The sequence below is a fragment of the Drosophila virilis genome, chromosome 2 (genome assembly GCF_030788295.1).
Source record: "Drosophila virilis strain 15010-1051.87 chromosome 2, Dvir_AGI_RSII-ME, whole genome shotgun sequence".
Classification (NCBI taxonomy): domain Eukaryota; kingdom Metazoa; phylum Arthropoda; class Insecta; order Diptera; family Drosophilidae; genus Drosophila; species Drosophila virilis.
In genome coordinates this window covers 3,964,720-3,981,850 of record NC_091544.1, presented here as the reverse complement: position 1 = coordinate 3,981,850, position 17,131 = coordinate 3,964,720, and the positions used below count along the sequence as shown (strand labels likewise).

The 17,131-nt window shown below is 44.5% G+C and overlaps 5 protein-coding genes across 6 annotated transcripts; 2 read left to right on the top strand and 3 right to left on the bottom strand.

Moving 5' to 3' along the window:
• Positions 1-900: 900 nt before the first annotated feature.
• LOC6634971 (uncharacterized) lies at positions 901-1,887 on the bottom strand. Its single transcript, XM_002058682.4, has one exon. The coding sequence runs from the start codon at positions 1,860-1,862 to the stop codon at positions 1,206-1,208; it is 657 nt and encodes a 218-aa protein (XP_002058718.1). The 5' UTR covers positions 1,863-1,887; the 3' UTR covers positions 901-1,205.
• Positions 1,888-3,751: 1,864 nt separating this feature from the next.
• On the top strand, positions 3,752-9,199 carry aux (cyclin-G-associated kinase). Its single transcript, XM_002058681.4, has 9 exons — positions 3,752-4,127; positions 4,612-4,842; positions 4,899-5,038; positions 5,098-6,084; positions 6,146-6,555; positions 6,618-7,000; positions 7,064-8,064; positions 8,127-8,288; positions 8,350-9,199. Exons 1-9 carry the CDS (start codon positions 3,914-3,916, stop codon positions 8,458-8,460), a joined length of 3,639 nt encoding a protein of 1,212 aa, XP_002058717.1. The 5' UTR covers positions 3,752-3,913; the 3' UTR covers positions 8,461-9,199.
• On the bottom strand, positions 9,112-11,155 carry DhpD (guanine deaminase). The gene is made up of 5 exons (XM_002058680.4): positions 10,997-11,155; positions 10,667-10,927; positions 10,202-10,356; positions 9,866-10,139; positions 9,112-9,810 (listed from the first exon to the last, which is right to left on the bottom strand). Exons 1-5 carry the CDS (start codon positions 11,090-11,092, stop codon positions 9,262-9,264), a joined length of 1,335 nt encoding a protein of 444 aa, XP_002058716.1. The 5' UTR covers positions 11,093-11,155; the 3' UTR covers positions 9,112-9,261.
• A 368-nt stretch (positions 11,156-11,523) lies between these two features.
• Positions 11,524-15,344, top strand: LOC6634968 (GTP-binding protein 2). Of its 2 annotated transcripts, none has more exons than XM_015169332.3 (4): positions 11,524-11,836; positions 12,966-13,685; positions 13,745-14,619; positions 14,685-15,344. In XM_015169332.3, the coding sequence occupies exons 2-4, from the start codon at positions 12,980-12,982 to the stop codon at positions 14,958-14,960; spliced, it is 1,857 nt and encodes a 618-aa protein (XP_015024818.1). In that variant the 5' UTR covers positions 11,524-11,836; positions 12,966-12,979; the 3' UTR covers positions 14,961-15,344. The 2 variants fall into 2 exon arrangements, with proteins under 2 accessions (XP_015024818.1, XP_002058715.1); XM_002058679.4 differs by lacking the exon at positions 11,524-11,836 and adding an exon at positions 12,532-12,699.
• ECSIT (evolutionarily conserved signaling intermediate in Toll pathway, mitochondrial) lies at positions 15,265-16,723 on the bottom strand. The gene has a single exon (XM_002058678.4). It carries the CDS (start codon positions 16,646-16,648, stop codon positions 15,389-15,391), a length of 1,260 nt encoding a protein of 419 aa, XP_002058714.2. The 5' UTR covers positions 16,649-16,723; the 3' UTR covers positions 15,265-15,388.
• Positions 16,724-17,131: the final 408 nt, after the last annotated feature.

The window sequence follows — 17,131 nt, the reverse complement described above, 5'->3', positions numbered from 1 at the left end:
AAGAGCGAATGCAGAGATCAAAATTTTACTCACAATATTTCATTTCTTTCTTTTCTACTGTTTTTTTTTTTTTTTTTTTTTTGTGTCTTGCCCGATGATCACAAGTCAGCGACGTTTGTCTCGCATCAGCGAGAGTGCAGCTGATTTGGTGATTGGTTAACGGTGATTTATCTTCGATTATTTATGTATGTATATCATGCGCGATTCACATTGGATTCAATTTTTGCCATTAACTGACATTCGTATGTACATTAAAAAGTGTGCACATATCTCTGCTGGCATGTGACTTATGAGAGTGACAAAAGTGTTGCCATATTTTAAAAATATGTTCCAAAATTATAGATCTTGCCTGCGGTGATGCGGGTTTGAGATCTAGTTGCCAGTGTTATTGCGTGGATTTTAATGTGGAACTACACATATAACCTGATCTATAATCTATAAAATATATATACATATATATGTAACTTAATGTAGGTTAGGTTGAAGCATCTTAATCCAATAGCTTAACATCTTATTGGATAAGCATCTACATATCTACAATAATATAGATTATATATTAGAGCGTTTTTTTTTTATTGTGATAATTAGTTACTAAATTGAATACGCATTCAAGAGTATCCGAATATTTGATTCAAAGAAACAGACACTTTTTACTCTAATATCCAAATACATACTCATTTCGGTCAAAAAAACAACTTGAATAATCCTAGACTTAAGCTTTAATTGTGTTTAGAGGAGTGACAAATTGCCGTTTGATGATAAAGAGTCATCGACGGGATTCGCCCCAGACACAAATCTTACCCTGCGTCCCGTTCAGGTTGTCGCCTTCAGATGCATGCCGTCTGATAGGAAGCAGAAAATAATAATAAAAAAAAAATAATTACCATGTGCCGCGATGGTTAACGAAAGTGGCCAGAAGTAGGTGTGTTCCAATGAGCTGTGTTGTGCCTTGTTTAAGATGCTGAGATACAGATACAGATACAAAGCAGCCGCATCTTTCACACACAAACACACACACACACACACGCACACTTGGCCCAACTTTTTATTAGCAATTTTCGCAATTTTCATAGCGCTTTTTTGTTGGTGCGGCTTTTGAATAAATAGCTTTTTTTTTAATTAACAAAATTTCACTTTTTTGTTGCTTAGATTTAATATTTAACAGAATGAGCAGAGGATGAATGTAGTTAAATGTAGCTTGTATCTTAAGCTGCATTGATTTCCAGCTTGTCATTGGTCACCTGGGCTAATCTCAGCTGCTTCGTGTCCATGCCCCAATCTCGTTCGGGCACAACTGCCACGCCCATGAAGCTCAGTTGCAGGCAATTCAATTTGTACTCGAACAGCGGCTGGAACGCAATCTTGAATACGAGGGAAATGCATACGTATAGGCTGCGCTCGATGATTTGTATATTGTAGAGCCGCAGGCAGGCGGACACAAAAATGGGCACCACCAGCGGAGAGCAGATGTCCGGCAGATTGCGCGGCGATATGCCGAAATTGGCCACGGACCGATGATTCAGCTCCACGGCGAAATCCACGCTCAAATCCCGCCGGCTGCACTTGACCAAAACGCAGAGACCGTCTCTCATCATGCCAAAGCCGAGACCCAGGCAACACTTGCAGGCGAAATCCTGGCAGGAGCAGGGCATGCCCATGGTTGGCAGCTCCACCAAATTGTTGCTGATCATGCGTGCGGGCAGATATTGTCGGGGCATCAGTTGCTGACCGCTCGCTGGATTAAACAGCATGAACGTCTGATAAAAGTGCTGCCCATTTTGCATGCCCTGGTACAACTGTGCGTATGCGCAATGCAGCAAGAATATCGCCGCCAGCTGGCAAAGTGGCGCAAGGCAACCCATTCTATTGACGACTCACGAGGTTGTGCTCCACTTGACGTACTGAACTGTCCAGTTGGAGGCTGCCTGAAAAGCTGTAGGTTTTTCTAGCATTTCCCGCACAATTGTCCAAACAAAATGTGCGTGTGTGTGTGTGTGTGTGTGTGTGCTCAGCTTGCCCCCAATTCATATCAGCTACTTTATTCTAGCGACTAAATGGCGTGGAAAATATGATATATATTAATTTTAATTATTTGCAATCGGCAATGCACGCGTTAAATGTGTCAATGCCGGCCGATAAGGCCCAAAGGCTGCAGTTGGCTAATTAATCAACATTGTTTTAGTTTTAGTTATCCATGACATGGTAAGATTGTTTGGGCGGGCATTTGTTACGTCTGCCAGAAATGCAAATGTAACTAAATTGCACACCTGACACTTTTAAATGTGTCAAAATTACATGAGACGCTCAATTTACGCAAGCAACACGCAGCTTGCTAGCAGCAACAGCAGCAACAGCAACAACACAGGTAACAACACACAGGTAACAACAACAAAATGAAATTGTCATCGGCATCGCAATCCGTAACGTACTATGCTTTCAAGCGGACAGACACAATATTGTGCCGTAAATGGCTTTTAAAATCGTATTTGCTCTTTCTTGATTTTGTCATGCATTTCACATTTGTTTGAAGCCAGCAACAAACCCGAAATAATGGTAAGAGTTTGTAATTTTTTCAAGTGATTTTTTTTTTTTGAAGTCGGTTTCAAAACACGACGGAAATCGAAATTAAAAACTGTTTTAGCAGTTAAATATGTACATAGATAACTTTTATTTTAACAAATGTTTGGGACAACCTTGTATTGGTTCAAAGCCACCCAAATGTGGTTGGAAATTTTTGTTATTTACCCTATGTAAGTATACATAATTATGAGTAATTTATGTCTTGGCTAAGATGCGGGCTCTACTCCAACCCGCAAGGTTATCGAAGAAGCCACAGTTTGGTGCAATCTGGAAAATATTATACAAAATAAATATAATTTTGGAGTAAATAAGTATGGCCCTTGAAAAAAGACACTGACTTAAGTCGAGCTCTTCCCCATCAATTCTATTATATAAGACGATTCCAACTGGTTTAACGCTGAAAGCTAATATTCTTATTAGAATGCCGCTACAAAGGGGTTTGAATGCACTTAACATGAAAACTCCACACTTTACATATGACTCCACGTCTTACAGCAAGATATTTACTGCAGTTCGTTCACTCTGTTACATTATATAGCAGTATGCTTATTTGCATTTTATGGTTGGATAAATTAAGTTTTTAAATAAAATGGCATGCTATTCCTGATTTGTAGACAACTATAACTATTTTCAAGAGACCTTCAATAACATCAAATATTGCAAATTCACAAATAATCATACTCATACCCATAACCTCTGTAGAGAGTATTTTAATTTTGTCATGAAATTTATAACACATAATTGTTATAAGAATATATAATATTATGTAAAAATTTTTGATCAGCGATAATAGCCATGCTGGTTTGACTTGTCTCTCATTTACGAACTACTATTTCATAAAGCTCCCATCAAGTATTATTAATTTCACTATGCACCTTATATAAAATTAAATTATCAATTAGACTGTATCATAGCAAACTGTTATATTCTGTAAAATATCTTTGCTAAGCTCAACAATCAATAAAACACTAAGCGTTTAGTGTAATGGCTTAAATTTGATGTGCCGAATATATCCGTTCCTTCAAGCTTAAATTTAAATTTAAGTAACGGCTGTAATGCTGCAACCGCTGTTATTAACAGTTCAGCAAGTATTAAATTGTGTGCGCTGTTAAGTGCACTGTTAAATGAACAGCTGACCATTTTTGTCCGTCCAACTCAGCAAAAAAAATACCAGAACAGAACTAATAAATACCAAACCAACGCAGCAATTTTTGTTGTGTCCGCAGCGAAAATGTTTAAACTCGGTTAAAATAACACAAGCAATATATAATTAGCTCGCGGTTTAGCAATCAAACAGTTTGATCCACAACATACCATTGTTAGTCTGAGTAACATGGGCGATTTCTTCAAGTCGCTGAACTTCAACTACTTTAACACCACATCCAGCTTGAGCGATGCTGGTGGCAATGGTGGGGGAGGAGGAAGCGGAGGAGGAGGAGGTGCCAGCAATGCCACAGTCAACAGTGGCAGCCTGGACAATGATTACGTTGGGCAACACATCGAAATATCTGGCCAAAAGTTACGCACAAAATGTGTCATAGCCGAAGGTTAGCAAAAATTCAACAAATTACAAACTGCAAGGGCATAAAAATCAATAGGAAACGGAGTCCAAAAAGGGACTGCACTCGTCCGACATTTTTTAATAACACTCAAAACTGGCGTTAATGACACCTCAACGTCAGCTACGGTCTCTTTTGTTTCGCTTTCTGATTTTCGCATTGAAACAGAATGGAAAACTTGTTGCTTTGTTAACGAGCATCGAGAGATGTTCATGTTCGTGCTGCATTTGTATTGGTGACCAAGTTGTCAGCGAAGAAGTTCAAACGTTCCGAAGAACGCCATGTTCTCTTGACCCAGCATGACTCATCTAGCCACACACACACACACACGATAATTACTCCCCGAATTTGTGTTTCATAAACAATGCATATTTAATTATATAAATGTCTGGTTCGGGTCATTTGGTGGAATTGAACGCCCCCGCTTATCAGTGTGTTTTTGTTATCAAACATTCCCCCGTTCTCTTTGCAGGCGGCTATGCGTTTGTGTACGTCGCGCAAGATGTAAAAACTGGCACGGAGTACGCCCTCAAGCGGCTGATCGCCGCCGATCAGCAGGCCTGCCGCGCCATCAGCAATGAGATTAGCGTGCATAAGCAACTATCTGGACATGGCAACATTGTCACTTGCATCGGTTCCAGCTGCATTGCTCCAACATCGCAGCAGGGTGCACAATTCTTGCTGCTAACCGAACTCTGCAAGGGTAAGTGATGGCTTGCTAGTGAAGCACTCTATCTTATATATACATATGTTCCATAGGTGGCTCCTTGGTGGACTGTTTTAGGGCGGAAAATGTGGCGTTCGATCCGCCCGTTGTCCTGCGCATATTCTATCAAATGGCACGCGCCGTTGCCCACATGCATACACAGTCGCCGCCCATAGCACATCGTGATATAAAGGTAATCCTGGATTGGATTAATTGGATTAAACAATGTTTAGATCTTTTCTCTACCAACAGATTGAAAATTTCCTTATTGGCAATGATAAGCAAATCAAACTCTGCGACTTTGGCTCGGCCAGCAAGGAGCTGCTGGCGCCCACATTTGAATGGAGCGCACAGCAGCGCAACATGCTCGAGGATCAGCTGAATACGGTGACAACGCCCATGTATAGGGCGCCCGAAATGCTAGACACCTGGTCGAACTATCCGATCGGTCCCAAGGCGGATATTTGGGCGCTGGGCTGCATTCTATATTTCCTGTGCTATCATAAGCATCCGTACGAGGATGGCGGCAAGCTGCGCATCATCAATGCCAACTATATAATGCCACCGGACTCTCGTTATCATTGCTTCCGTGAGATTATAAAGGGCTGTTTTAAGGTGAATCCAGCCGAGCGTTACGACATCTCGACGGTGCTGGAGCGCTTGGCGGCCATTGCCGAGACGCACAACTGGTCACTCAAGGGGCCGTTGGATTTGCGCGGCATGCCCATTGAAACGTCGCCAGCTGAAAGCCCGGCGAGAAGTGTGCCCGAAGTGAGCCAATCCGAGTTCTATTGTGACAATCCAAATCCGACGGCCACGCCCTCTGCGCATATGCCACAAGCTGCGGCCGCTGGCTCGAGTGCTGCCTCCAGCCATGGCAATGGGAGCTTGCTCTCCTCGCTGCGTGGTGGTGCGGGCACTCTGTTCAAAAACCTGAAGGACACCTCAACCAAGGTGATGCAAACCATGCAGCAATCCATTGCACGCAACGATCTGGATATAAGTCACATCACATCGCGTATTCTGGTTATGCCCTGCCCCTCGGATGGCTTTGAGTCCACATACAAAACGAACAATATTGAAGATGTGCGTCTGTCGTTGGAGAGTCGCTTTGCGCCGCAAAAGATAAGCATTTATAACTTTGGAGCACGGACTGTGCCCCGCCTGCCGCCGCCAGTGCGCACCGTGGAGGCGGGCTCTGTTTACGGCTGCCCACAGGCGCATGCACCCAATCTGCAGGTAAGTGTGCAGCCACGCTTTTGCGCCAAACCCTTACAATTAACACCTGGCGTATTTGCAGGGCCTGTTCACTGTGTCGGCGGATATGTACAACTTCCTAAATGCTGATCCAAAATCTGTTGTCATTGTGCAAACGGGCGACTCCGGCGGCTGCACAGCAGCCACTGTCATTTGCGCTCTGCTTATGTACGCTGATCTGCTGCACGAGCCGGAGGATGCGGTGCAGGTGTTTGCTGTTAAACGTCACACCATCAATTTGCGCGCCTCCGAGTTTCGTTATCTGTACTATTTTGGTGATATATTACGTCCGACACCACTGTTGCCGCACTACAAAAACATCAATCTAGTTTCAATCAGTTGCCAGCCCGTGCCGCGCATGACAAAGGCGCGTGATGGCTGCCGCATTTACATGGAGGTTTACTGCAACGAGAAGCTGCTGCTCACCACGTTGCAGGAATACGAGAAAATGCGGTAAATTGGTTATGATAATTATTTTTCATGCTGTTAGCTAACTTTTCTATTTTCCTCTACAGTCTATACCTCGCGGGTCCTGGCAAAATTGTTTTGCCCATTAATTTAACAGTTTGCGGCGATTTGACTGTGGTTTTGTACCATGCGCGAAATGCGCTAAAGGGCATGGTGCGTCCACAGGGCCTCAAGATTTGTCAGTTCCAAATTAACACTGGCTTTGTGCCCGAGCCGGAGACACTAATTACGTTCAACGCTCATGATCTCGATGATCTGCCTGATCCAGAGCAGGTGCCGCCAAACTTTTGCGTATCGCTCTCGTTGAGCGTTACGGAAACGGAGACTCCGCCCAGCCACAAGCCGCCGTGGCTGCCAGCCAAGGCCAAGCGTGCTGCGCAAAATCTATTTAGCTCCGATTTGGAGTATGTCGAGATGCTGGATAATTTTGGTAAGCAGCCGCCCAGCTTAAATCCATCAAAATGAATTTGATTAAAATCTCTCTGGTTTGCAGTAACCAAGCCCACGACACGATCCTCACCGCCGCCGTCTGTTACAAAGCCGGATCGATCTAGCTCACCGCTGGTGCTACCCGATGTCACGGAAATTGCTCATGATGCACCGGCAGCAATGCCAGAACCCTCGCCGCCCATCGACTTGCTCAATCTGAATCAGCAGCCAAGTGCGGGCGCCTCAGCGGCTGCTGCTGATCCGCTGGCAAGCGCCATGCCCAGCTCAGATGCCAGCTTCGATCTGTTGGGCGCGTTTGGAGATGATGACTCTACGGGCATTGGATCAGCACCCATTCCGGATGTGCTGCCGCCGCCACAAGCTGCGCCACAGCCCAAAATCAATTCAGATCTTTTTGATATATTCGGCTCCATTGATCAGAGCGGTGGGATCGGTCCGACCAACCTGAAACCAACCACTAGCACAAACCTGCCACCTTTTATGGGCTCGGTACCCACCTTTGTGACGACACCGGCTGCACCCAGAAAAGAACCATCGCCTACGCAACCACAAAAACCTTTAGATCCATTTGCTGACATTGCCAATCTGGCTTCGGATCTGAACTTAAACTTTAACCGTAGCACGCTTGGTGCCAAGTCGGCGGGCAACACGCCCGTTGGTCAGAGCCCACAGGCAACACAATACACGAGTCCTACGCACAAACCAGCTGCGAGTCAACCACAGACTCAAGCTCAGGCACAAGCGAAGCCTCAACCGCAGGCACAGCCCGCGTTTGCCAGGACCCCACCGCAGCCGCAACCGCAACCTCAGGCCGGCCAGTCACGTCCCGACTACAGCCGCACCCACTTCGATGCGCCAAAGTCTTCGCAACAGACGGCTGCTGGCGGTGCTCCCAAGAGCTCAGACATTTTTGCGGATATTCTGGGACAACAGGGCTACTCGTTTGGCAGCAAAATGAATCAGGGTCCACGCTCCATCAACGAAATGCGCAAAGAGGAGCTGGTCAAGGATATGGATCCCAAGAAAGTGCGCATAATGGAATGGGTAAGCGCATAACTATTAACTTAAACTTAGCATTAATATATTGCCTAATATTGGAATTACAGACCGATGGCAAGAAGAACAACATACGCGCCTTGCTCTGTTCGATGCATACGGTGCTCTGGGAGAATGCCAAATGGCAGCGCTGCGAAATGTCCACCATGGTTACGCCGGCTGAGGTAAAGAAGGCTTATCGACGTGCCTGCCTGGCCGTGCATCCCGATAAAGTATGTGAACTGATTGATAGTCGAAAAGTATTTAAATTTCTATATATATATTTATTTACAGCATAATGGGACCGAGCACGAGGAAATCGCCAAGCTTATTTTTATTGAATTAAATAATGCTTGGACGGATTTTGAGAACGATGCCACGCAGCAAAACATGTTCAATGCATAAAATGCGTCCTAAAACTATAATATGTACACATAAACATATATAGTTTTGACACAATCCTTCTATTAGCTAAAACTAGTTTAAAGCCATTTAAGAGTTTAAGCTTTAATGTGTAAAGTAAAAGTATTTGTGTATGCCGCATTTAGGTATACGCATTTTAGTTAGCCCAAAATGAACCCGATTTGAAATTCTAAAATATCTACGGACAATTTACTTAATTTTGTAATTAAATCTTATGCGCCCACATTCCCATTTATGCCCATATTACGAGCATAGAAGAAAAACTGTATTCAATACACGTAGAAAGTGTGTGTGCAGCAGAGGCTGTTGATAATACAATTTAAGGATCTCTGGCGATTAGCCAGATCCTTAAAGCAGTTTTATCTGTGCACGCTATAGCTATTATTTGTCTGACTAACGATTTAATATATATACTCAATCAACAGCTCAATTATAATTGGCGTTCAAAACAAAAATGACCTGTTCCCAACCCAATATGTGATTATAAACACGCCTATGCAGATATGGAAACTGAATAAGTTTATATAATTAAATATATATATATATAAATATGAGTACATATATAACTGTTTGTAAAAATTAATGATTATGTGTGGTAGACCAATCCAACTATACTAAATAGGATGTAAAAGCTCTGATTTATTGTTAACCCAAAAGAAAACCTTTTATTTTCAGCATTTAAATCGAAATCCATACATAATACACAAAACTAAGTAATAAATTCTCTATGCATTTCTCTGTGAAGTGGTACTGTTAGAACGGATTCTTTTCATACTTGGATTTTCAACCTTTGACCCGCTTGCCAGCTACAAATACGGCGGTTATGTTGCGATCGTCGGCAGTAAAGATAAATTTCTCCAATAGCTCGTCTACGGTAAGCGCACGATGTGGTTTCTCCAGCACGCTTACGTCCACCAGAAGAGCATCGAAATCTTTGCCAACAGCAAAGTTTCCAGTTATGTGATCCAGTGCCAATGCCTTAGCCCCACCCAAGGTGGCCAAATAGAAAGCCTGCTTGTAGGACAATTGCTGATAGTCGTTATCCTGCACTTTGGCTGAGCCCGTGCCGCAAATGTGCTGCTTCTTGAAAAACTCCAGATGCTTGGAAACATCCAAAGTGCGCTGTATGGCATTCAGAATCGAGACGGAATTTCCTCCAGCCACATCAGTTCCTAGGCCCACAGTTATGCCAGCTTTGATAAGACGTTGCACATCGCACAGGCCCGAATTAAGATTCGTATTGGAAGCAGGACAATGTATAATAGCGGTTCCACGCTCTCGAAGCAATGCGATTTCGTCATCCTCCAGATGCACACCGTGCGCCATGACAGTCTGTGTGAAAGGTCACATTAGTTGAGCGTGAGATGTGCCTCGCTGTGCCACAAACCTTTTTGGTCAACAGTCCCGCATCATCATAGGCGCCTGCATAGCTGGTTTTGAAAATATCCTTCACCACTTGGATCTCTTGCAGATTCTCGCTAATGTGACTCTGCACATGCACATCCTGGCTCCTGGCTATGTCGCCCAGTCGCTGCAACAGCTCCTTGCTGCAGCTAAGCGCAAAACGTGGCGTAATTGTCGGCAGCACCAGCGGATTCTCCAGCTTGCGTATTGCCGCAACAAATTCCTCGGTGCCCTCAACCGCTACGTTTGTCGATTCTCTGCAAACAAATAACAATTATCTCAATTGAGCTCAATCAATTGTCATGCTTCAGTTGCTCACACATAGTAGTCGGGACTGTTGCAATTGGAGCAGACCTTGCCAATCAATGCCCGCTGACCCTGACGAGCCGCTTCCTTGGCTAAAATCAACGTGGAACTCAAGTCGTTGGTGGCAAAATAGGAGGCCAATGTGGTGCCGCAGCGTAGCGTAGCTTCCTATAGAGTATTAAATTATCAGCAGCTGATGTAACTGAGCACACACCTACACATGTGTGTGTGTGTGAGAGAGAGAGAGAGTGAAAGCCAATCGTTAAAGATAGGCAAGTGTACTCGCATGTGTGTGTGAGAGAGTGAGAGCCGAATGTTAAAGATCGGCAAGTGTAGTTATGTGTGTGTGTGTGTTGAGAGTGATAACTCATGTGTGTGAGTGTGCGTATGTGCTTGGAAACGTGCCATATGATAAGAATCTAACTACGAATATAAGCGAAAACTAATAATATTTAACTGTATCTCTAGCTATACTTACGACAACAGCCCTGTAGATCTCCAGTGCGAATTCTTGATCAACATATTTGGCTTCAGTGGGAAATGTGTATTTATTTAGCCAGTCCAGCAGCGGAACGCTCATGCCCAGGCCAATTTGGGCGTATTGGGGCGCATGAATGTGGGCGTCACAAAAGCCGGGAGAGAGAAACTGAAACTCCGACAGGCGCACTTCGGTTAAGGTTTTGGGATCGATCTTTGCGGTCGCCAACCAACTCTGGTAATCATTGCCAATGCCAATTATCTAAATGGTAACATTTAATCAATAATTAATCGTAATGTAATTAAATTTTACAAATTAATATTTACATACCTTTCCATCTTCAACGGCAATAAAGCCTTGCTTAAAAGACTCAAATTCGTCAAAAGATTTGGTGTGCACAATCGTTCCGCAATATACGATAGGCATGTTTACGTAGCAACGTGTTCCTCAAGACGATTCGAAACTATGCCTGATAAACAAGTATTTAAATTGTTTGCAGCAGTCTTTTTGTAATCCAAACAAGTTGGCAGCACTAATTGAAAGCTGCTATGGTGAATGGTGAATATAGGTTTTGGCGGGTTAATTGATTTTGTTTCAATTTGAACTGGTTTATGTCAATAAGGCAGATACATTTATTGTTTTTAATATTTATTTTTTTTATTAGACTATTAATAGCACGTTGACATCCCATTCGTGTCTTTTCGCTTTGTGGCCAATCAGAAAGCTGTTACAATATTCAAATCAAACCAGGTTTTTTCTGAAATACAGCTGGTCACTCTGTTGTCGGTGTAACGATTTGCAGCTGATTTGTTATCGATAATTTATTAGCAGAATGAAATAAGAGTAAAAGAGGGACTACGCTTAGTTTCCCATATTATTTTTTACACTTGCTTAGCCCAGACAAGCTCATTTACAAATAATAATGTAATCAAAGCAGTATAGTTGTTATTGTTGTGGTTGTTTCTTGGCGCCAAATTCCCAAAATTATAAGTGCATAGTGTCCAATGGCGACGTAATCGTATATTTTTGTTAAAATTAATTATCCAAGCATACATTAAGACAAAGCGTCTCACGCAATCCGAGTGCATTATTCGTCAACATAAATTGCACAAAAAAACTGCGCGCATAAAACTGGTTTGGCTCAAGACGTTTTACCATCTATTGTGAAATGTAAGTATGATGAAATATGTAAATACGCGGGAAAGGGGGCTCGGCAAGACGGGCTGCATATTGTTTTGATATACATACATACATATACAGTAATTATTTATATGCAACTGTTTACGTGTATGCTTGTGGTATTTACAACTGTTTATTTTGTATAAAATTGACACGTACTCATTGTGAACATATTTATGCACGTAATTCCCATCGAAAGCTTTCTTTGAAATAAATAAACACAAAAGAAGTGCAAATTTGTTATCTGACATATTCATTCAGCGTCGTCGCAGCTGATCAAAACAAATACATACATAGCTGGCGATTTGTATAGAAAACCAAGGAGCAGTGCCAACAACGACAAAATGCGAAAAAACATACAGAAAGCACGGCCCAATAACGAGCGGAACATTCAAGCTCAGCTTAACCGACTGCTGCATGCGCTCTACATCTGCGCTGCTATAAATACAATCGCATAACAAGTCACAAGTTAGCGCAGTGCGAATATGCCCCAGTGTAGAGAACAAGCAACGGAAAGCTCTTACGTGCGTTTGCCACAAAGCAAGAACAAGTTATAAACAAAATCGAAAGGCAGCTGAAAACAAAAAGCACAAAAAGTACATACAAGATGCGAACAGCAGCCAAAAGCAAAAAAAGAAACAACTACATATGCATGTGTGTGTATATATTTACATGTGCACGAGTATGTGTGTATGTAAAGACTGGGCCAAAGCGCCAGCGTCCCCAAAATCGATTTTTTCGTGCCAGTGACACAATCGTACACAAGAGCCACAATAACGGTTCGAAACGGTAAACGTTCTGATTTAGGCGAAAGCAAAAGGCGCTTAATATTAAAAGTTTATTTTGCAGCATTGGTAAATTAATAATAAATATTAATTGTGAATTTCATGTACTTATGCAGTGTATATAGGAACAGCAATGTGTGTGTGTTGCATGCATGTGCGTGTGTGTGTGTGTGTGTGTGTGCACATAAACAAGAGTTTCAAGGTCGCCTCGCTGCTTGCTTTTGGCCAAGCCAAAAATATAAATTTGTACTCTAAATGGCGCATTTATCCGAAAATGTTTAGAAAATACATGTTGTGAGTTTTCCTTTGTTCTTTTGCTCTCTCTGTTTTTACAGTTAGCAGCCACAATATGGAATCGTTTCTTAGTCTATTCGATCCCAACCAGCCGGACGATGGCTTCGATGAGGAGCAGGAGCTGAATGGCAACAGCAGCGGCAACAGCGAGTACGAGGTGGATGCCAATCTCAATGGCAGCAAAAACAAGACCAGCAAAAACAAGATCAGCAAAAACAACAACAGCAGCAGCAACAACAACAACAACAACAATATAAGCAACAGCAATCTAATCTTTGACTTTGAGCAGGGCGCCCTGCCGCCGGAGCCGCAGCTGGGCAATGTGGAGTATAAGCTGAAGCTGGTTAATCCGTCGAAGCAGCGTTTCGAGCATTTGGTCACGCAAATGAAATGGCGCCTGCGCGAGGGTCACGGCGAGGCCATCTACGAGATTGGTGTTTCGGATGCGGGCCATCTGCAGGGCCTGAGCGAGAAGGATATGAACGCATCGCTGACCACGCTCAAGCAAATGGCTCATCATTTGGGCGCCAGCACATCCGTGCTGAGGAGCAAGACAGTTGCCGGGCGGCGATCCGTTGCCGAGGTGCTGGTCCGCAAGATACCCGACGATCAGCACAACATTGAAGTGCGCGTGGCGGTTTTGGGTGGCGCCGATGCGGGCAAATCCACGCTGCTGGGCGTGCTCACCCAGGATGAACTGGACAATGGACATGGACGCGCGCGCCTCAATATGTTTCGGCACATGCACGAGATTCAGTCCGGTAATAGCTTAAGACTTAAGATTCCCAGCTACAGTCACTAATCCAAGCTCCCTGCACAGGTCGCACTTCATGCATCTCGCATGAAACTCTGGGTTTCGATGCCTTGGGCAATGTGGTCAACTACAAATACAATGAAATGATGACGGCCGAGGAGATCAGCGATCGCTCAACCAAGCTGGTGACCTTCATGGACCTGGCAGGCCATCGACGCTACATGCGCACCACGGTTCAAGCGTTGAGCGGCTACTCGCCACACTATGCCATGCTTGTGGTGTCCGCTGGCAGCGGCTGTAACGACACCACCGAGGAGCATCTGGCCATAGTGCGCGCCCTTGATATGCCCTTCTTTATATTGATTACCAAAACGGATATCACATCGCCGGATGCCACAGTGCAGGAGCTGCGCACACTGCTCACAAATATTGGCTGCCGCAAGGTGCCGTTTCTGGTCACCGACACGGATGAGGCTATTTCGGCTGGCTCGAATCAGCAATCCGAGAATATTGTGCCCATATTTTGTGTCTCAAATGTGACTGGCACTGGTCTGAGTCTGGTCACCAAGTTTCTGTACGTGCTCTCGCCGGGCATCAGCAATGCGGAAAAGGATCGCCTCGAGCTAGAGCCATGCGAGTTCCAAATCGATGAGATCTTTAGGGTAACCGACGTTGGCCCCGTTGTGGGCGGCCTGCTGGTACAGGGCGTGCTCACCGAAAATATGCCCATGAAAATAGGACCCCTGCCGGATGGCAGCTTTCATGCAGTCACCGTTCATACAATACATCGCAACAAGGCACCGTGTCGGGTGGTGCGCGCTGGCCAAAGTGCGTCTCTATCGTTTACGCCAACCCAGGAGCTGCCATCACTGCGCAGCGGCATGGTGCTGCTGGGTGACTCTGGCAACCTGGACGAACCGTACGGCACTTACTTCTTTCAGGTGGGTGCAGCGCTATCGAGATTTACATTTGACACTCTAATAACGTATACTGTCTCCCATTGTAGGCCAAGGTCTCGGTGCTGTTCCATGCAACAGCCATTTATGTGGGCTTTCAGACCACGGTGCACATCGGCAGCATACGCCAGACGGCTGTTATACGCGGCATAATGGGTGGCGAGAAGCTGGGCACCAATGATTCGGCCTCTGTGATGTTTGAGTTTGTTGGACATCCGGAGTATGTGCGGCCCGGCATGCGCATACTGTTCCGCGAGGGCATGTCCAGCAAGGGCATAGGCGTCGTCACCCAAGTATTTCCCGTCAACAAGACGCGCACGAAATAGATGCAGAACAGTTTTACTTCTAGTTGCAACTCGACGCTGCACGTGGCCAGTGGACAGCTTAATAATTATTAAAGCTTATCAATATATCTCAATACGGATAACATATGTAGACATGTACATATTATTTACGACTAGAGTTTAGAGGTATCGATTAGCGTATGCAAAATATTGCGTATACGCCGCGAACTTGTAGCAGATCTTCTTTACATTTAGTTTCGAGTTCTGTGATTTTTATTTTAAGCTCAACTCCTCCAGTTTCTAAACACAGTTACGTTACGGATAACTGATTCATTAGACAATGCAATTTCAAATTGAAAATAATGTACGAATTTTAATTTTGCCCACGAATACTTAATAAAAACTAGACGATAATATACTCCGCAACCGAACATGTTGCTCAGCAATTCAGCAATATATCAAATAACACGCTACGGTCTACTACTGTCAGACTGTTCCTTATTGCTAGTCGTAGCCCGGGTGTGCGCCGGCATGTTGGAGGGGCCTTCGATTTGCTCGGCCTTGTCGGGCAAGGACGACGTGAACCTAAAGAGTACGGGTATTTCGCCTAGCGACGCATTGCCATGCGCCTCGAGCAGACGAATCCACGAAAGCAGCGAGTCCTTGGTGGAGGTGCCAGTCGCGCAGATGGCGAATATGGTGCCATCGTCCTGATGGTGGACCGAGCGCAGCTTGCCCAGCTGGTTGTGGCGACGCGGCGGCGCACGTCCAAAGAACGGCACACCGATCTGGGTAACATCATCCTCATCCACCTCTCGCTCGTCCAGCTGCGCCAAAAACTCTGCATCGGCATCGGCGCGCAGCGTAAAGTAATTGATGCGCCGATTCCGTATCCAAATGTTGAAAGGACCCTCAATGTAGAGCGCCTTCTGTCGGGAGTGCTCGCGCAACAGCTTCGACTGCTCCGGGCTCATGCCGCTCACAATCCACGTGTCGTCCAGTGAGTCTTTTACTTCACTGGCTTGGAACACCTCAACTTTGGAACGCAGATCGACCGTGCACATGCGCTCCACGGCCAGCTTGGCGATCTCTAGCGTATCATCGGGCACGGGATCGGGCAGCGGCCATGGCGATAGATTCTTGAATTTGGGCATCCAGTACATCATGCGCCAGTACTTGCGCAGCGGATGTCCCTTGTTGCCAAACACATTCAACAGCATCGCCTCCATTTCGTAGTCCGGCATAACGCCATAGTCCTCCATCTGCTCGAGCAAATCAATGATGCACTGCTGCTGCTTGGGATAGTGCATGAACTCGGCCTGAAACAGATTCGTCGGTATGAACTTTCCCTTGGGCATAACATCTATCAACGCCTTGTAGACCTCCAAATCGTGCTCGACCCCAAAGTCAGGCATGTGCTTGAGTGCGGCATATATGAACTCGACATGGTTCCGCCGGTGCACATCGCGTTCCGCAAAGATCTCGACCATTGTCAGATACGAATTTTTGGTCTTCTCCTGCGCAGCTGTAAACGGATTCCGTATAGCAGGTAGGCTTCTGGACGTGCCGGCATTATTCTTTTTGCTGCTCTTCGCATCGTCTGTGTTGGCATTCTCGTTGGCCTCGTCTGTGGCATAATTTCTGGCGAGGAGCGTGGGCGCTCGCTGTCTAATGCGTGTTTGATTAACTGTGCTATGCAATCGCAATATGCCATGCAATTTGCGAATCATTTTTATTTAAAACAAATCTATTTCATAAAACTAAGCTGAACGATTATAAAACAACAACAAATGCATTTTACAGCACTGTTCAACAAGAATCAGCTGATCCGATATGTAAACGAACTATCGATAGCTCTTAGCACGAATCGAGACTATCGAAAACTATATATCGAAAATTAAATACTTTTTTTAAATGAGTTGCCAGCCACAACTTTTTATCGGAAAATAAAAGCTGTTAAGAGGAAATAGTTTTGGCACACCGAAGTTTAAATACCCTTAACGAAATGCTTATATAAAAAGATTTATAGGTCATTAAATAAGGTAGTCCGATTTGACAAGGTTTTGCAGATATTAACATTGATAACCCGTGTAACCATTTTACCCATTGCAGGGTATACAAATCAAATATTTAAGGAATACAGTTAAATAAGTCGCATGGTATGATTTTACTCAACTGCGTAGTTGTGACGTCATCGTTCGTCATAGAGTTAA